The sequence below is a fragment of the Pipra filicauda genome, unplaced genomic scaffold (assembly GCF_003945595.2).
Source record: "Pipra filicauda isolate LSUMZ 115617 unplaced genomic scaffold, ASM394559v2 scaffold163_size1657671_pilon, whole genome shotgun sequence".
NCBI classification, from domain to species: domain Eukaryota; kingdom Metazoa; phylum Chordata; class Aves; order Passeriformes; family Pipridae; genus Pipra; species Pipra filicauda.
Window position 1 is genome coordinate 53,003 of NW_024104140.1, and position 20,907 is coordinate 73,909.

The following is a 20,907-nucleotide window of genomic DNA, read 5'->3' on the forward strand; positions in this document are numbered from 1 at the left end:
CACATTGCTGTTGGGAATCTGTTGAATCTGCTGTTCACTGTGGGGAAGCTGCAAACTGCTGCGTGGAGGAAAGAAACAGAAGCAGGCTGAAGTCTCGGTGAGAAGGGAAAGCATTTGCAAGTCTACTAGACCAGCTCCAGCCTGCACCTGAAGACTGCAGTTGTGAGCTGCATTCTGCAATCTTAGCAACCAGAGACCCAGAGTTACAGCCAGACTGTGTTGCCAGGAGCCTTCTTGTTGTGTGTAGGAAGCTGTGCATTGTTCTGGTATTATTGCTTGCCTTCTTTCTGTGGGTTTGTGCTGGCCACAAGCTGTGGGATTTTCTTTTCTGGGTAGGTGAGGCTGATGGTCAGGATTTGGTGGTTTTCCATCTCTCCCTAATCCAACATTATGAAAGGGAAGCAGAGGATGTGCAGTCCAAGCTGTCATGTAACTGTAACATTAAATGACTTGTTTTACCTACTGGTGCTCTCCTTTGAGCTTCACTCGTGTATTAGTTTGGGCTCTTGCTTCTAGCCCAAGACGCTGTCTTTGCACAAAGCTCTTCTGCTGTATTTCTGCAGGCAAAGCATACCCTGACCATGGAGAAGTCATCTTTCACCCCTTTCTCTTGACTGGCAGAGTGCCATCCCCAGAGATACCATGATCATCACAGGGCCCTGTTTTTCCTCTGCCTTTACCATGTTTCACAGCTCGCCTCAGGCTGCTTTCCTTTTCTCAGATCTCTTTTGTTTTCCTTTTCATCAATGCAGTGTTGTCATTGCTGCCCCTGCACAAGGCTCCCCACATGCTAAGCATGGGACTTCTAGCACCTGGGGGACTGAGTACAGACACTTTCTCTGAAGGGTGATGGAGACTGGGATTCAAGAGCAGTTAGAGCAACCTCAGGCCTCTGTATGGAACAGTTGGGGTCCTACATGAACATAGCTGTTCCTTTGCCATTTGTGGCTCAGTTGGACAACTCTCAGTCTGAGAATAAGAGAAGAGAGAACAGAGAAGAGAGAAATGAGAACAGTCTTATGGAAATATCAAGGCAGCCTCAGCCTGTTAATCAGAAGAGGTAATGGCTGCTTCTGGGCATCGTACTGCAACTCAGGGCAGTTGATACTTGAAGGGAACGTTGGAAATTGTAAGAGAAAGGTCTGGAAGGGACTTCAGTCAGCTGTTCCCTTGTGCCCCACAGCAGATTCAGGTAGAGCTTTTCTATCAGAGGCTGGTAGAGCCTTTTGAGATGTGGATGTAAGGCACCATGGAGATACTAGAGAGCTTCATCATTGCCCTCTTCATTACCCCCAGTATTAAGCTGTTTTTCTTTTTGGATGGGTGTGTGGGCCCTTTGGTGCAAAAGCACCTTCCCTTTTCTAGCTGTATGCATACAAGGATACTTGTCTCTGAGTAATCTCGTGAATGCTTTCTTAGTGCTGCCTGCCTTGGGCTTAAAATGAGAGCAGGGAGATGCATATAATCTGATGTTGCTCACTCATGTCATTTTGGAAAGCAGCAGGAATATGATGCTGTGTTTCTCTGACATCCCTTCCAGAACATTGGGAAAAAGATGACCTGCCAAGAGTTCGTTGCTAACCTTCAAGGGATGAACGATGGCAAAGACTTCCCGAAAGGACTGTTGAAGGTAAGGAATTAACTACAGAACGTGGGTTTCGTTTTTACTGAGAGAAGCTTCAAAACGGAACACTGTGTCTTGCGTTTCCTGAATCTTAATTGTCAGACATGACAAGCAATGGGCATGTTTCTCCTCCCAGAACATACATAATATATACAGTGTTTATTCTGTTGTTTTCCCTCTTGCCTTCACTTGATAGTGATTGAGATTCTCTGCAGCACAGAGAGGCGAGACTGAACTCCATCAGGGCTGGCTCCAGAGCTGTGTGCCTTGTAAAGTCCTGTGCCCGTGCCAACCCACAGCGCTGTCTCCTGATTACACTGGGCAGAAGCAGCCAGTTGGTTTTGACTTTGAATACTTAAGAGCTAATCTTGATCTCTGTGTATCTGGAGGGCATGTGTGTTTTTTCATCAAAGGTGCTTTGGGGTTTTCACATTAGAACTGGAGATGTAATTTCAGATTATAATGTGCTGTCTGGCACAGGCTGCTTTGCTTCGCGTTTTGTTCATTAAGTTTGTGCCAGGAGTTAAATATGAAGAACAGGGAAGAAGGCTGAGCAGGACAAATCTTGTTTCATTGTCAATAATAATGAGAATGTTTCACTTCTTTTTTGTCTGATTGCTGGCATGAAACAGCAGTCTGTTTGAATGAAGGCAGGTGCGCATACACTAGAGTTCTTAATTTTATTTTATTGTGATGGAAATAAAAATAAGAGGCTGCTGCATCTGAGAGCTGACCCAAAGCCTACTGAAATAAATCAAAAGAGTTGCTATCTCTTCTATGGGTTTTGTGTCAGGCCCATTGTGAAATACAGATGTACCTGCATGGTTACAAGTGGCAGACTTTGTTTTCTCGTATTGGTGGTTTCTTCAGTTTCTCCAGCCTCTTCAGGGAGCTTTTTGTTGGGCCCTCCTGCCTGAGATCTTACTAAGAAGTGAGGAATATAAACTCAACACCCCTTTATTTTAGATTTAACGTCTGTGATTTTTAAATCTTGATACAGTGTCAGCAGCAACACTTGAATTTCTTTTTCCCGCAAGGAGTCTCATTTCTCAGTTTGCCATAGAGGGATGTGTTGAGATTAATTTGCAGGCTAATTACAGCCCTTATTGAATAAGTAGATCTCCAAATTGTGTTTAAATAACCTTCTGAGTGCACTGATGAGAGACTTCTGCTGGTGCTCACCTGCTGTTTGTTTTCCTGCTGACAGAATTATGCAGCTGGGGGTGTACCTTGGTGTTTAGTGCTCACCTGCTAATGCTGAGTCTGCCTGGCTCTTCTCTGGGCTGTCCAAAGCAAGGATCAGGGGTCAGGATTTTTTAGATGTAGACAGATAGAAAAAGTTCAGTGTCAATGTCCCACTTCACGTGGGGCTTTCTGCCCTTTTTTATGTGCTGCCTTGATGTCTTGAGGACAGAGGTGAATCCCAGCCTTGGTCTCTCATCTGGCTTGTCTGAAGATTGGCTGATGAACTGACCTTTGGTTTTTAATTTATCAGTGGAGCGAGTGGTAGTAATTGTGCATTTCAGTACCTCCTGTGTCCACAGCAGCCACCCTGCCACTAACTGTGTGATTACAAAGACTTAGCAGAAATTAATTTTGCATTAGTCTCAATAAATTAAATTCACAGAGCTCTGCTTCAGCACAGCACCAAAGTGCATTTGGCTTGCTGCTGCATTAGCAGTGTAGCTAATGGGCTTTGGTGAGGCTGCAAGCCATCCTCCTGCGTCCTTCCCCAGCTGCCTGCGAGAGGAGGAACAGTTTCCACAGGGTGGCAGTGTGTCCCTGTGGGAGTGAGGTCCAAAGCACCCACGGGTGAGTAATGCGGACCCGAGGGGAAGCAAGTGGGCTTTTCTGCCTCTCCAGTCTCTCTGTGTTCTCCTTGTAGCTCTGCTGCACCGCTCTGTGAAGCTCTGCTGAGTCCTGGAGCAAAGCTGAACAATGCTGGAGGGGAAAGAAGACCAGGGAGAGCGGAGTGTTCATCCAGGGCTCGTGAAGCTCCGTGCAGCATTTGCTGTGGATCTGGTTCACAGTGTTAGGGGGGCAAATACTGCTGGGGCTATCCAGGACAGCCGACTGACAGGCATTGATCAGACATTGTCTTCAGTCAGTCCCTTCACCTGTGGTGCTGCTGAGTGCAGAGTGTGGCCCTGAGTGTTTTGTCTGGATAGGAAAATAACCCATCAAGGGGCAGACATCAGCATCTGAGGAGTGACACACTTCTTTGCTATCAGCCTCAGAAAACTCGGGACATCAAATCCAGTTGCTCCTTTCTTTACACTTCTCTGAGGGAGCCATCTTTTTGTTTTGTCAAGTTTTTTCCCAACGATGAGAACATTTTTGGTGAACACCACAAGGCCTTCATGACCTGATTCTCAGTGTGTTGCTGTCAGTGCTTTGAGAACAGATATTTTACTCTGGTTAGAGATAGAAATGAGAAATGCTAATATGATCTTGCTCACCTTGTGTCTTGCTGTCTGTTCATTAACACTGAAAAAAGTTCTGCTTTCATACACCCTTCTGCACAAAGATTCATTGCCTTTTCTTTTTCCTCATTCCTTTAGTGAGATCTGAGGTTGCTTTTAAAGTTGGGACCCATAAAGACAAATGTGTCAAACTGTGATTAAAAGCATTCTTCTCCCCATGGGATCTGCTTTCAGTATTCATATATTCAGTACTTTACCAGGCAAGCAGATATATATGTACCTTGCCTTTTACTTCAGCTTAGCTCCAGTTTGACTGTCCATCCCACATCCCATTTATCTGCCATCAGCTGCTAGTAAAGATTGGACTTGGAGACAGTAGCCTGATTTCCAGTTGTGTACTGACAGTGCATTCTGACCAGAGAGTGATAGTTTATACTTAACTTCAGGGTTCCTGTATGCCTTCAAACTAGAACAAATTCCTTGTAAATGAGAACCACCTTCCCAAGCTGAGATTTTTCTCTCTAGTGTAAATCAGGATCATCTATCTCTGTGGGTCTGGCTGATGTAGAAGGTGAGTCAGGACTGCCTTAAATCAGGCAGACTAAGGTTATTGAAAGTTAATTTTTTCAAAAGCAGGAAGACTTCTTGAAACTACCATCCTTTGAGCTGTCACAGTCCAAGCATGCAAATAATTTTATGTTGTGCCAAGCTGTTATCAGGCAAGGTAATCCTAAATTTCAGCCTTGATCTTATACTGTAGCAAAGGTTGTTTTGATCAGGTGAGTTGAGGCGTTGGAAGGAGTGCTAAATACTAAGAGTTGTGACCACTGTGTGTTCTTGCTAGTGCTGCAGTACTGTGCTCTGGAGTGGCTCAGTGCTTGATCCTAAGGCTGTTAATGAATCACATAGTTACCAGCATTCACAAGTGGGGATGAGTGACAGGTTTACAGGGACTTGAGTGAGACAAAGAGACCCAGCTGCAGCTCTCATCTCCTAGGAGTGGAGTTACCCAGCATCCCAGATTAGCTGCTGCAGAGGTAAGGAGCAGAAGGAGCACCACCATGAATAGAGAGCTGAACAGTTTAACAGCAGAAACAGTTAAAACAACTAAGTTCAACCTGTGGGTTGTTAGCCTAAGGGAGTCATGACCAGACCATTGTTCTCTTATTGCTGTAGAAAGGGAAGCCATTACTAGGGTCTCCCTACATGGAAAATAACAAAATCAGTCTGACAGTTTGGCAATGTCAAGAACCTCATGATTACAGCGTAGGAGTGGCTCCTTTCTCACATGCTCATACCAGTTTTAATCTGGTATAGTGACACTCTATAGTGACACCACAGCCTTCTTTAAAGCTGGTCTTCACAAGATTTTCTGGAATGAGAAGGAGACTGGCTTGGAAAGAGCCTACTTTTTGGCCATGCATGGTTGCTTCACTTCCTACCAGCACTGTGGTTCCCACAGATAAAGTGCCAGTACTGTGCTGGCCATCGTGTCTTCATCTTGTCACCTTGTGGCAAGGTGTGTGGGAGTCCACTCCGTCAAGGTGGCAGTGACAAGGCCTTTCATATGCAAGGAGAGAAAATACTGTGGTCCAGAGAGCCTGCAAGGAGTCTCCTCTGAGGAAATGGGTCCCTGCTTTTGTTAGGCAGTGTCCTGGGAGGGGTGCTCTGTCGTCAGGGTGTGTACAAAGTACCACCTGTCCTGCATGAGTAAATATCCTCTGCATTTACAGTGTCCAGGGTACCTTGTTCATGGAGTCAGGGGCATCACCCAGGCTCTGACACGGGGCTGACTCTGGTGGCTGTGCTGCCCTGTGACACGGGCACTGGTCGTGAGGGGGTCAGACCTGGCTGTGTGTCTTCTGGTAGGAGGTGGTAGCTTTTCATTGACCCGTTGTACTGCCTGGGAACCTCCATCACGCTGAGGCACCTGGTATGCCCTGCAGGGACTTGGCTAGCATCATCCTGGCAGGGACTTCTGATGGTTAAAAGATCTGCTTTTTCTCAAAGGCTGTTTTTTGGATAGACCTTATCTCCTGCAGAAGCACTGTAATGAAGTGACCAAATTAACTTAAGAGTTGCTGGTGCTGAACTCTCCAGTCCTCCTTAATTTCCTAAATGATCTGAGTTCTTGATCAGGATTCCTGGGATATGCAATTTCCTGTAGAAACTGCAAGGTAGGGTTTATCTAATTTTGCTGTCAGTTCCCTGCACTTTAATTAAGGATTTTATTTTTTTCTTTGCCACTGTCTTTCTGCCTCCTCCTCTCTCTCCCTTTTTTTTAAATCCCCTTTAAAAGACCTCCAAAACGAACACTGAGTGTAAAGTGAATTAGTGGCATCTTGCTTCATCCATTCCAATCATTTCAGGTATTTAGCGGAGAAAAGGGAATGAGCATCAGGTGGCTGACTCCTTCCAACACACCCCCAGCCCTTCCTTTACACAGAGGAAATCACACTGATCGGGCTGTTGTGTACACCCTAATTGCTCTCATCAGCACTCCAGTCTCTGCACTCCATCCATTTCCTCGATGGCAAGAAATGCCCACTTTCCAGGGAAGCCTGATGAATTTGGGGAGACAGGAGCATGTGGCAGCATGCCAGAAGGCCTCCAGGGGGACAGCACTGACTGCTCAAGCACCCTGCAGTTGTGGGCAGAGGAAGGGTTGGAGGGGACCAAGTGTCTTTGCTTCACTGAAGAAGACAGAGCTCTGCCTTGATATTTCTCCCCCAAAATAAAGCTTTTCCTCTTAAAAATATTTCTGTTGGAAATAATATTTCTGGGCCATTTCTTATTTGTATGAAATGGAAGATCTGTTGCTGAAGGCCCCTTTCAGCTGCTAGGAGACAGCAGAGTCTAATCTGGCAGTATAAAAGTCAGGGAATGCAGGATGGAATCATTAATCCTGGTCTTCAGCAGTTGTTTGTGAAAGCATCCTCTCTTAGGAGACACAGAGCTGTAGTGACTGAAGGGAACATCTGACTTATCTTCACTCCTCTCCCATCCTTGGTGAGAGCCTTCCTGCTGTGATGATCTTTGTTTCCTTTGGCTTGCAATTTTTTGGGAGTTGTCATTCAGCCTTTTAAGAGTAATAACCGCTCATCATGCCTGTGCAGAGCTGTGAATTGAACCAGGTTTTGATGGTGTGTGCATTGCTTTGTATACCTCGAATAACAGAGATCCTGACACCTTCCTGCCCTGTTCAAATGCAAGTGTATTTTCTTTTTGCATTCCAGGAACTTGGTTCAATGCATATAAAAAGAAAAATCTGAAATCTGTGTATTTTTTCTCTGGTCAAGTAAGCTCAGATATCATGTTGAAGAAAGCCTCATCATAGCAAAAGCCTAATGCTGTGTGTCTGAGCAGAGAAAGCAGTATTTTGTACAGGGCTTAAACCATAAAATTTTGTAATGGGGGATCCAAGAATAAGGATTGCCCTTCATAGTCTAGGCATGGTACTAGGGGGTTGCTTATCTCACTAGGAACCAACATTTCAGGATAGACCTGTTCCTGCTTTCACGATCTGCATTTCTCTGATTTATTTTTGCTCCTCCAACCTTTCATCTCTTTACTTTCCAATTGTTATTCAAAAGATCTCACCTAGTCTACCAGGCTTTTGTGTCAGCAAGGAGTGAAACCCAAGCAGAGTCAGCTAAGAATTTCCATTACTACTGGCTGCAATTACATGGCTCAATGCTAGGCTTATAATGAATGTTTGGGGGGTTAATTTTCATCTGTGGAGGCAAGGTCTCTGCTGCGTCTTGTCTAGGTTGATCAGACAAGGGAATATTTGATGTTTAGCTTCAACTGACAGCCTATCAGATAGCCAAGGCTGTTAGTTGTCTCCCACTTTAACTGAAATACGTAGCAGCTCCCAAGGATAAATGTCACCCTTCGGAGCTTACCATTTCTTATGCTGTCAATGTGGAGGATACAGACTGGTAGTCTCCAGGAATGATGTGCTCTGCCACTTTGAAGGAGGAATTCTGGGCTCTTTTCAGGCTGGGAAATCTCTAATACAATGTCACACATACATTTTGGTCCCTATGACATATTACTCCCACCTCCATGTAGGTAGAAAACAAATTCTGAAAAACATTCTTTGATCTTCCACCCACTGATCTGCTTGAAATTTAAGTTCTGTGCTGCATCTCCAGGGAAGGAGGAGTAGGAATATAATTTATACCATATTAAAAAAAAAAAAAAAGAAGAGGAGAGAACATTACTTCCACCAGTTTTAGGATTATTGCTGTATAAATCTTTGGTGTTCCTTCCATTTATCACCAACTTTTCAAATGGCATTTGACTATTTTTTCTCTGACCCACTTACACTGTTTTCTTTCAAACAAGAGTGCTAGGTTGACCCTTAAATTTTGAAAATGCTTTTTCTCCCTTCCTGTGATGTTAAATGGAACATTTAGTTTCCTTCAGAGGTCATACTTCCTTGAATGATTAAGTGTTCACAAGATCCTGGTACAAATACGGGGCAAACCCAAGGGACTGGTTTTCTGCCCTGTTGACAGATGGGTTCTGGAAGAGGCATCGTGTGGTTCAGAAAGGATTTCATCTGCTTTTGGTGCAAGGCAGCCAGACATGACTCCATAGGTGCGTTCATAGGTACCTGCAGGAAGAGGATTTCAAAGCCTATGTCTGTTTTTCCCCCTGGAGCTGCTTCTTCCGTAGTGCAATACTTACAAGCATAGGTGACTTGAAACCTGTGTGGATGTCAGAGTGGCCTCCATTCCCTTCCTCCCTCTCTCTTCTCCCACTTCTCCCTCTTCCACTCCCCTTTCTTTTTGCCCCCCTATCTTTCCTCCAGTCTTCCTTTCCCCCACTCTTCCTCTCCCCCCTCTTCCTTTCCCCCCGCTCTTCCTTTCTCCTCTCTTCATTTCCTCCCTCTTCCTTTCCCCCCCTTTTCCTCTCCTTCTTTTCCCCTTTTCCTTTTTGTTGTTACTGTGTTTGCTGTCTGAATCAGAAGCCTTGGAGAGTGGTTGTTTTTCATTTTTTTTTTATGGAGATCTCTGTGGGAGTGCTGGGTGGTGAGGGGTTTATTTCGGTGCTGTTGACTCTAAGCTAAGCATGCTCGCTGCAAGGACAGAGGCAGAGGTTGTGTGCAGCTGATCTGAGATAGTTTTGTAGGCTTTGCATCAGTTCTTGGTTCACCTTCCTGTGGGTTTCTGTCACAGCCATGCAGAATTTTAGGGTTTTGGTGCTTTTACAGATTTGTTCAAGGTGCTGCTGTTTTCTTTAGCTACATTTGGCAGCTTTAACTTAAGGAACTTGGTGGTCTGTGTTAGTTGATGCCTACTATGTGGCTCACTTTTTGTCAGCTCTGTTGACAGCAGATGATAATTCCTGAAAGGAGAAATTCAAGATGAGAAACTTCTTCCCTTGGATACTACAGTGATTTGCCAGGAAGTACAACAGCTAGTCTGTGAAACAGCTGTTTTCATATCTGCTGCAGGGAACATGAAGATGGCTGAAGGCACCTCCTCACTTGCAGTGCTAATGAGGATAACAGGGGGCATGATTTTTTTGCATGCTGTCATTATCAAGCAGCTTGTTTTCATTAACCCTGTGGTCTCCTGTCATTCTCAGCAGGGCACCTACCTTAGGAGTCGTTTCTTTTGGCTTAGGGTGCAACATGGATCCCAGAGAGGTACAATGATACCAGGATTGTTTTGATCTTCTACCAGCCATTATGGTTTTGCCGCTCTGCTCCGGTTTAGGGGCTTATTGATGTAAAATGTCATTTGTAAAGACTTGTGCTGTGATCACGAGCCAGCTGATTGTGGATGTGCTTTTAACATGCTCCTCGTGTAACACAGAGACTTCAGTTGCCCTCACGTGGTCATCCATCATTCTCCCACCATTCCTGCTGTTACCCTGCTAGGATTCCTGTTGACCTGATTGCTTATGCATGTAGAAATGAAATGGTTGCTCTACTATTTCTGCTGTTCACAGGGATGGCAGTTGTAGACATTTAGATTTAATATTGATTGTCAGCTCCCCCTAGTCAGCAGATCTCAGAAATCATTATCTTAATATTACAGGAATGTTGCTGTTGAGCGGTTGTTAAGCTCCAGTTCTGTAGCCATCGTGTGTGAGTAGCTTATCCAACAGAATTAACTTTCCCCTCCGTTTCTGTTTTGAGGAGGAATAAAAACGGATGAAGGAAGAAGGAAAGCAAGCTTATGAGAGATTTAGTGTTGTTTATTTAACAAACAGCATTTAATGGCAGCATTAAATAGTTCCACCTTTCTGTTCTGTACAAATACATTACTGGCTTTGGAGGGTAAATTTTAAGTAATTGGTGGGTGTGTGTTTATGTATTTTGTCAGCTTTTGTTGTTTGTGCTTTTGTCACCGGCATCAGGCTTAAGTGATGCTAATGGATTCTTTTGGCTTTGTTTGAGGACATTGGAGTTCTTCAGATACAGTGATGTCCTTGGGTTTGGAGCCAAAAGCCAATGCTGAATTTTACTTTGAATTCTGCAGCTTTATTTCTTTTGTTATTGATTCGCTGAATGACATCAGGAGGACCAAGCAAGGACTGAGTATGTTTCGCCTCCCAGGGAAGCTTGACTGGTGGGAGGAACAGATGGGAAGGAGCTTATTGCAGAGTGAGTTGGAACAGCTGCCCGTTTCCTCCATGAGTGATGTAGTCTGACGTTGTTCCTGTCACAGGTGAGGAGGTTTTGTGCAGCTTTAAAAGGATGAAATGGAAGGAATAATGGAGACTGTGGTTTTCCCCTCCTGCATCTGTGTTGTCTCAAAGTTTAAAATTTTCCTCCTGGTTTATGATTTGTTACTTAGAGGAACGCATAGGGAAGGTCCACAGATAGGGTCACAATCCTTTTGGTCGCTCCAGTGGTGTCACTGACTAAATTAATATATGCATTCTGCCCCATTCCTACCAGCGCTTTGCTGGCCTCTGAACTAGGGGAAGATTATGACTTCTTGACGCACCTGGAGGGTCCCCTGGGTGTGGTCAGCTTTCATTTTTCTGATATAGCACAGCTATTTCAGCCCCTCTTCAAAAACATCCCTTCCATCCCTCTGTTTATGCTAACAATGCACTTCTCCCTCAGAAATCCCAGTTGTTCAACTACACACATAAATTAATCCTATATGCATGCTGATTCCTAAAATGGTGGGTCTTCTCTGATGTCGAAGAGTGGTCTTTCCCCGAAATACAGTCAGTGTGTACACAGGATACTGGCTCAGCCAGGAGTACAAGATTGTATTATCGCTTGCAGATGAAAATCAGGGGCACTGATGAAATCTAAACCAGATCCCTAATCTGAAGACATTTAGGGCTTTAAAAGCATGATCTCAGGAGGCTCTCTCTTTTTGGGAGGGTGTGAGGCAAGAAGTGTTTTTCATAGTCAGTTGGGGGAAAAAAAAAAAGGACAGCCTGTCACCCTTGGAGTTTTGGACTGCTGCTAGTTTACAGAAGAAACAGACCTGTTCCTTCATGGAGTAAGACCCCATCATGGAGGAGGGTTCCTGTCCTACCTGAGGATCTGCTAACCTCAGCTCAGAGAATGCTTTGTGAACTGCTGCAGTTAGGCAGCAGTGACAGTGCTGTGGGCCAGAGAAATATTGCTGTGATTCAGTCTAGCTTGTGTTTAATAATAAAATTGCTCTGTGTAATTGACATTGGCCTAGGTCTGTGTGCGATATTTAGGGAATATAATTATTTCAGATGTGTTGAGGGTGCTTGGGGAGTTGGCCTCATAAGTCTGAGGGTGAGAATAATCTGCAAGGCAGGGGGCTGCTAGGATAGAGAGTGATTTGTGGCCATTTACGTAGCACCTGTCAGGGCCTGCTGCTTAGCTCATCTGGAGCGGTTTGACTGCAGTGAAAATTTCCTCAAAGAAGAGATTTTCTTTGAAAAGCCTTTCCACTAGCGGTGGATAATTTCAGATGGGTTAAGTAACATAACACTTTCTTTTGGGAAGTGGCACAAGTAACTTAAGAGTATGAAATTACTCGTTGCCAGAGAAAAAGGTTTATTTCAGTTACTCTCCAGCAATGACAGGTTTGTGTAAAAAGGCTCTGGAGCACTTTTGAGATTTGATCTTAATGTATGAGGTAGGGATGGGCTTGCTAGACCTGACTGTTGTGAAAATGAGGATGCATTTTGCTTTTTGTCTGGGAGGAAAGAAATCTGTACCTTAAGCAGGAGGGAGGCAGGATCTGCGAGGAATCAGAAGTTTCTCAACTCAGGGACAGCTCTTGTATTGATATTTAGGTTGCCCGTTCCCTGCTCCACTGACTGTTGTCCTTCAGCATGGTCCATGCCTATTAGAGTCTGTGGGAAGGATTTCCACCTGTAGCACCCTTAGGGGTAACATGAGCAAAGGGTGACTGCTGTCAGAAAGGCTGCTGTGTGCTGGGGAGACAGCAGCACCTCCTACGAGCAAAAGTGCACCTAGGACCATAATGTGGCTGTCTAGCCATTTGCCCAGTAAGGATGGAAATCCCTGATTGCAAAAGATTGAGAAGATGTAACATGAGGAAAAGCCCACTCAGTTCATTTGCATCTTACCTACCCCTGGGTGCTGTTGTGCACGACATAGGATGAGCAAACTCCCAGTCTGCCTTGGTGTGGCTCAGCAGACACTGAATGGGACTCAGGTGTGAATGGGGACTGGACCCTCTTCACCCAGCTTTTCAGCTGCCTGATGCATCTCAGCAGGGGACATTCACCCGAGCATGCCAGGGCAGCAACACCTTTTCCCTGTCCGCATGCACAGACTTGCAGCTCCCTGTATGTCATCGTGTGAGAGGCGGGAGAGGCTCTGGTGTCCTCCCAGACCCTGACCCCACTGCTGCTGTCCTTGCCCTGCCTGGTGAGCTGGTGGCACGGGGCAGGTTGCTGAACTCGATGTTAGCCTGCAGTGAGGTCCCCGTGCTGCAGAGTGTTCCAGCTCCTTGTGCTCCTTCTGCACAAGCTGTATGCCCTTCGTGGGTTGGAGACAATGTCCCCATTGTCCACCTTTGCCTTCCTGCTTGCACAAGCTGCTCCACCTGCCCCAGTGCGTGTCGGCAGCTGCCACGATCCTGTGCTGAGCAAAGCAGAGCAGAGAAATCTCTCTCTCTCATCTGAGCATGTTGCCATGGCAATGCACAGTCTGCTGCACTCTGGGTCTCCAGGAGCCAGAAATGATGGTGCTTTTGCAACATTGAGGTAAACACCTCTTTTCCCTTATATAGCGCATCCACCCCTAAGTAAGTACCAGCTCCCACTGATTGGCCTTCCCTCACCCCCTGCATGGGGGAGAGTGACTCCAGGTGCCTGGAGCGTGCCTGACCCCTGGAGCCAGGCTCCTGTGGGTTGGAGCAGTGCGTCTGGCATCCGTGGGCTGTGGCAGTGGCCCTCCCATCACTAGGCTGTGTGGGTTTCCCACAAGGGAGAAAAAGGGTGCCACTCGGGGGCTGCACTGCTGGTGGGGTCAGCCACTGAAGCATGCAGTTTGCTTGTGGAGGGCTACAGGTACAGCTCTCCTGGATGCCGAGTGGGGAGATGAGTCCCTAGGTGCTTGCTCACAGCTCTGCCACTGGTTTGCACTGACCACCACGGGAAAGTTCCCCTGAGTCCCTTTTAGCTTGTGAAAGTGGTCTTGCTCTCCCTTGCACCCTGGGAAGGCACCCTGAGCACTCTGGCTAGTAAGTGCAAACCCTTGGAGTTGTGGAAATTTGCTGATGCATCTCTCTGAGGCTTGCCAGTACTTCATAATGGTGTTGTGGGTTTTCACTCATTTCTCCAATGCTTTGGGAATCCATCAGTATTGCTCACATCCAGAAGTGTGTAGCTGGCAGGTGATTGAAGACTCTTTTCACAGTGTTCTTTGTTATTGCAGGCAGTAACGAGCATGCCAGGCTGTTGCAGGCAGGGAAGTGTGGCCCCGTGAACTGAAAATGAATCTCTTGCTTGATCTGCTGGCATTGGTTCCAGCATCTTTCTCTCCACCTCTCTCCCTGTCACTGTTGGTGTGTGTATGAAGGGGGAGTTGATGCTGGAGAGGGGAGCGGAGCAGGGGAGGAGTTTCTATCAGCCTCTTCTTTTTCTTTTTTTCCTCCCCCCCCCCAGTCCAGTGACGTGAGCAATGCCTGGAACAATCAGGCTGGCTCCAAACACTGTGCCTGAAGATGCTGGGGAAAACAGCCTAGTGTGCTTTAAGCAAACACTGATTGCTTGAACCTGGGCTCTCCAGACGTAACCTTTTCCAGTTCCTCTGCAGGGGATTGGGAAGTTCCAGTAGCTTTCTTCTTCCCCATCCCATACACTCACTCTTGGAAATGATTGGAGTTAACAGTGTTCAGAGCACCAGCAAAGTCCGGGTGAGAGCCACAGGTTCGGTGAAATACTCCCGAGAAGAATCTCTCTGGCGGCAGTCCCATCGGTCAAAATCTATGAAAATCTCCAACTCCTCCGAGTTTTCTACTAAAGAAAGCAAGGTAAATAACTAAAATATTAATAGTGTTTTGCTTGGTTAGGTGTGGGGGTAGTGTTGGTGAAACGGTTATGCTCTGCAAGAGTTAAGACCTCCGGATGATCTGCAGTGATCACAGAATTGCTGTCAGGTTGGAAAAAAAATCCCTGCATTTGAGGAGAGGCCTGAAGGTGAAAGAGGTCTGCTGTGATAGTGACAGTCTTAGTTGAATGCCCTGTCACTGAGCTTGATGCAATAGTAAACAGTGAAAACTTGCTAGTGACAATGCTAATCAGAGCTCTGATGCTGGGAAAGATGCCCGAGTTGGCAAGTGATGTCCTTGGGATTATCTGTTTAATGGGAATTGTTTTCTATAGAAAAACAGTTCTTGCTCCTTATCTAAAGCTCTGTGGTTCAGTAGTTGTGGGTACTAGGTGAAAATATTATCTCACTTACATGCACAATTAAATATTGCTGTGAAATATTTATTAGGAAGGTGTCACTTTGTGCTTTATAGGAATATGTTAACGAATTGTAGTGGTTTGGAGCCCAGGCTATGTCCATCTGCTACAGTGACTGTGTGCAGCATCTCCCTACTCAGCCCAGCCCAGTTGTTCAGTTCCTAAGCAAACACCCTCACTTCATGCAGCATCTCTTTTTTTTCCCTCATTCCTTGCTCCCACACAGTAACTGAGAGGCACCCAGGAACTCCTGGCAAGACCTTTAATAGCTGTTTCCTTCCCAAAGGTTTTCCGTGTCTCCAAGGGTTGAATGAACTTTGCGGCATGACCAAATGTGCCTCTGATTTCATTCTTGCTGCCAGTTGATTCTGTCTTGGGATTAAAAGATATAACCACTTGCAAAGGTGTGTTGAATCAGGGTGAAATATTTCAAAGCATCAGCCAAACATTTAACCATGTGTCTGTGTGCATGCAAACAAGCAGGCACAGGTATGGATCTTCCCATACTGTCCCTTCTGTGTGTCTCCTGTCTGTTCTGAGAGAAACGTCCTCTGCTATGGTGAAAAGACCTCAGCGCTGCACAGTAGTTCCTAGCAGATCACTCACTGCCAGCTTACAGGTTGTATGGCATTTCAGAGCCTCACCTGCATAACTTCAGTGACAGAGTACTGCAAACAAATAAATGAAGCATTTTATCCAGTTCAATTTAATGAACCTCTGTTTTAAGGACCTTATTAGTCATATCTAAGAAATAGTGTGCTGCTGAGTTGTGGCAGAGAAGTATCTTGGCCATCATTCTCGGGCTGTTGCTGATGCAGTACATGCTTGTCCAACAAATATCAAAGTAAAGGCTGCATCTTGCAGGTGCTCTGGCACCCTGCTCCTGTGATCACTTTCACCCTAAGCATGGGAATAATTGCTTGAGTATTTGGTATTCGGTGGGAGGATTTATGCATGAGCAGTCTCCTGTATGTGGTGAAAACGGGAGTCTTTTGACATTGGGTGAATGACTTAATCTCTGTACTTCTGTTCCCTCTCCCAGGCTTTGTGCATGCATGGTGTAATGTCCTCAGGGCAGAGACTATCTCCCAGGGATGGTGTCTGACACAGTTAACTACTGCAGTAATGAAAGCTCTCTGTTCATTCCTCTGTGGGATTCACATTTCTGCCTCTTGAGTGCTGTAGCTTGTTCTGTGAGAGATACCCACTTCTTCTCCTCCCTATCTCAGTAAGCTGCGAAGCACACTGCAGCTTTGTTTTAGTTTGTTGTGCTGTTTCCTTATTTCATACAAAGGGTTTTGTGTCTGTGGAGCATCTAAGACCTCTAAAAGCTGTGTTATGGAGGGCTGAGAAGGTCCCTGCATTCCTGTCAGTGGTGCTTGCCTGGTTGATAAGATGACAAGCGGCTGTGCCAGTGATTCATCTTGTGATTTTGGACAGCCCCGTTCTTTTCATCTGTCTGTTCCCCCCTCTGATCTTTGTCTGCCCATCTATTTTGCTAAGATGTCCCTGACTGAGAGAACTGATTTATAATTGAGTTTTGCCTCTTTGGTACTGTCGTGTTGGTGGAAGAGAGCTGGAAGTTGTTAATGTGTAGTATGGCAAAGGAGGTCTTTTTATCAGTGTAACTCAGTGTGTGTGTGCTTGTGCATCACTTCTCAGGAACTGTTTTCACTTCAAAGCTGGGCTTTTCTGGGCACTGATTCCATGTAGTTGCCCTTAGTCTCAAGTAGGATTTGGTTTGTAGACTTGTCTTCTTCTTATTTATATGGGTGTGTTTCCCTCTTTATGTCTGGACTGCCTTGTATTTTATCTGCTCCCCATTGAAAGTGATTACAATGCTCAAGACCTGTTTCTGTGACTGTGTCAGCTGGCTTTGAACAGGAGACAGATTTAAACCATTTGTGCCTCAGAAACATACTCCTCTGTTACTTTTCTCTTATGTGACTCAGCCTATTTTGCTTAGCTAGCCTCTATTATGTATCCTCATGCTTTAACTAGCATGAACAAAGCACCAACATGGTGCCTGCATATGAGGTCTGCTTGCTGCCAGTGTCAGAGAAGCGGGGTAGCCCAAGTACCTATCATTGCCTTGAAACACATCAGGTAGTGCTTCTGTGCACATACGTATATCCACATGCATCTGTATGTGTGCAGGTCCACTAAGTGATGCATCCTGGGTGTGTGTTACAGGCAAGTATCACAGCCTCAGGCCAGCAGGAGAACTCGTGAAAAGGATACTGTGAATTGATGTACCTTTGTTCTCTGGAGAGTAGGCTCAAATCTAGACTGCATGCAAGGTGAGACCTTAGGATCGTCTGTTAGACCCAGTGTGCTCAGCAGTCTCTTCTCCTGGCACACTCTTTTCCCACAGCCGTGGACTGAATTGAAGAGTGCCTCTCCTGCCTGCAAATGCACAGGGCCAATAAAATAATTTGAAATCGGCTGCGTAGGTGCTCCACTATCAAGAAACACTTCTCTAACCTTTTCTCTGTTCATCCACAGTAATGCATATGCTGCCTTTACATTAACATTGATGAAACACTCCAGTAAGTACAGAACAAATCTTTTCAAGCAACCCCTGTGTATCAATTTTGCAGAGGACGCATTTCTTGTGTGGTTTTAATTTCTTGGCTCTCAGGAGCCCCAGCTAACCATCCTTTTCTGTTTTATGATGATATATCTGGCACAATCTTTCCTTTCTTTTTTTCTTTCCCCCCTCCCCCTCCTTCTTCTCTAAAAATCTAAACCAGATTTTTAACAGAGGAGTTTCTCTTAGAAATGTTCTCCTCCAGTTGGTGACGCACTTGAAATTCCCTGGGTGAAATGATCTCCTTTCCTTCCCCCTAAAACATTCCTATCAACCCTATCTCCACCCACACCAAAACAACATTCATCGGTTCCATATGCTGCTGAACAGCTCTGTGCTGTTTTATGAATAATGTATGCTGGCTTGTTAGAAGAACGTTTGTTGTACAAACCAGTGGAATTTGGAATTGAGAACAATATCAGCAGACACGCCATGCTGTGCACTAATGCACAGGCTTTTTGGGGGTACTATTCTGGCACCTTTGCTGCATCCTCATCAGAAGGGGGAAATGCGTGAGAAATCGGGGGCATGTGGGCTTTGAGTCTGGCGAGGAGCTACAGACACTCCATGATCAGAGCCCTTATCCTCGCCTTGCCAAGTGTTACAGATCTGTGCACGAGGACAGGAGAAAATGTCAAGATCTGGATTTTGGGGGAGGGTGTCAAACAGCAGGTGGTGAAGTAGTATAGATCTGTATGCAAGCAACAGTTCTGAGGGAGGGCCACCTTCACGCAGTCACCTATACAGCAAACCAGGAGTGGTATGTAGCAGTGTGTTACACCCCTTCCAAACCTAGCAGAAGGCAATGACACAGAGCTATGCCCTGGTCCAAAGGATGAACACATTAACACCTCTTAGACTCGATTCAGACACCTAACATGTGTGGTATCTCTTGCCTCCGTAACCTGTTTTATTTTTGTAGGGTTCTACTATTTTAGTTGTTTTTCCTCCCTCCAGTGAAGCACATATGGCAGGAGCTGGGGCTGGTGCCTGGCTGACTGCTCTGGTCCGAAGGGCAGAGCCAGTGGATGGGTGTTGAGTGACTGGGGGAGATGCTGAACTTCTAACTGCAAAGACTGAGTATGTCTTTGCCCGGAGGCGCGTCCAGGGCTTCCTTGGCTGCCTGGGATCAAGCATGCCATTATCAGCTGAAGGTGAAGAAGTTCACTCAGACAGGACTTCTGCCACTGGTAGCAGGGAAGAGTGGCAGGGACCTGGCTCAGAGAGCACAAGTGCATCCCTGTCCTTGGGGCATTAAAACCCACCTAGGCTATATCCTGTAATAATCAGATGATCCTTTCCCCGACAATAACTCCAGAAATCAGAGGGGAATTGGTTGCGAGCAAAGAGCACGGGAGACAAGAACTAGAGAAGACAGTCTGGGTCATCCCTGCAGTCTCTCTGAACTTGGATTTGGTTTTGCCTATTCTCCTGCTCATGGCAGGTGTTTCTGGCTCCTCCTTTGTGTGTGGAGCAAGTATAAAAAACACCTGTGGGTGCATTCCTTTCCCTCTTGGCAGGCTTTTCTGCATGGCTGGTGCGTACAGAGAGTCAGTAGTTTGCTTCATGAGATAGCCCTGTGTTGCCTTTTGAGGGGAGGGCTTGTACAGTGCTCTGGGACCTCTTCATCATCTTGGACCCTGCTGGCCAGGCTTTGCGGACCCTGTGCTGGCTGTTTCCTAGACGATTTACCAAGATAGGTATCTGGGTAATTTGCTACCTCTTTGTGCTCACCTGCTTGTGCCTTTCTTTTGTGCGCTGCTTCTGCATGCAGAGGGTGACTCACAGCATAGCTGGAAGCCGGCAGGTGACAAGAGCAGCCTGTTTAAATGGGTCCAGTGGTTTGTGCATGTGATGAGGTTTTGAGGAAGGTGAGGATGGCGAGTGACCTTTTTTTTTTCTTGGCAGCTCTATAAAATAAACAGGAGTTTTCAAAAGCGTTCTCTGCATAGTTTTGCTTCTCCTTCCCGTTGGAATAAAAGTACCAACTGGTGAGAGCCTTGTGAAAATCTGGGTTTTTAGTTGTCCTACCTGCTTACCAAAGGGAAAATGGGGATGGGATTCAGCAGTTTCTTAAAGAGTTACAGCCTTCCACTTAAAAAGGAAAGTGGTTCGTGCCTAGTTTATGAAGAAATACAAACAAATTCCACAAACACATGAAAAATCTCATCTTTTTTTACACTGCAATCTTCTAAGGTTCAAATTGAAGCTGTAAGAAAGAGCACTGGAGTTAAAATAAGGAAGATGTCTATGATTTTGCCTGCTGTTCTGTTTTATGCAGCAATTTCTTTTATTCTGCCTTCAAAACTGCATTTGTTTCTCCAAGAAGCTAACAGCAATACTGGGCCTCAGGTGTGGTGGACCAAGAGATCAGCAATTATGAGAAAGAGGAAAGATGTAAGCTGTTAAGGAGTATGTCTTTGCATTCTGGGTAATAGAACTAAAAACTCAAAGACTTGAAGTCAGACACTGCTGAGTGGTTGATATGTTGGGGTTTGGATCCTGGCTATAGTAGCCTTGGGTGCCAAAAGAGATAGAAAATCTTTCCCCTTTCCAGGTGGTATCAGTCCATCTTGGAAGATGAGACCCACACAGTATTCATTCTAGCATTCCCTGCTGTGGTTGAGCCTCCCATTTTCTGGCTTGCACAGTTAATTTTCCAAGCACTTCCCAGGCTAGCAGGTAAGAAGTGGTGATTGTTGTCGAACTGTAAGAGTGTTTTAAATTAGAGGTTTTTTCCTTTTTTTTTCATCTCCCAGAGAGAAAACATGAGTTAATAAAAGCTGTTCTTGCAGCCAGTTAAGTGCAGTGAAAGTCATGACCACGCCATAATCTCTGATCAGCTTGTGAAGCATTTAGGTGCTTGTCTCAGAGTTTGTTTGATTTAGTCATACCCTGGAGAAATGTCTGCTGAAAAGAGCTGCTGTCTGAATCAGGGCCTTGGGGAACAGCCATCAAATAAATGGTAGAGCAGGTGCTGTGCTGTACACGTCCGCTGCTGGCTGCAAAACATGGCAGGGGGAAATTTCACTTCTCTGGAACATGTGAGTGCCCAGTAGACAGCAGGAAAGTGTTAAAGCATAAACTGTTTTGGAGAAGGGACATAAAACAGCTCTAAAAGGCTGGTGAGTCCAGAATCAGGTGTGCAGCCTGGCAGCAGTCTCTGCCAGAGATGTAGGTTGGAGGACAGGCATGAGAACTCATGTGTCTGCATTCCTTGAGAGGTCTCCTTGCTGAGGTCTCCGTGAACATGCTCGGTAGACACACCAAATATGCCCTGTATACAACTGCCCAGGCTGTGGATACTCCCTAGGATTTTTTTTCTGTTTTGTAAATAGCAGAGACTTTCTGGCAGGCTATGTTTGATG

General features: G+C 45.7%; 1 protein-coding gene across 1 annotated transcript in view; it reads left to right on the forward strand.

The window, feature by feature from the left end:
• PSD3 (pleckstrin and Sec7 domain containing 3) overlaps positions 1-20,907 on the forward strand; it is a 94,375-nt gene that overhangs the window by 33,161 nt on the left and 40,307 nt on the right. Inside the window, exon 8 of the mRNA XM_027730891.2 lies at positions 1,541-1,630. Within this exon, the coding sequence (XP_027586692.2) occupies positions 1,541-1,630 (90 nt within the window). The remainder of the gene's footprint in view (positions 1-1,540; positions 1,631-20,907) is intronic.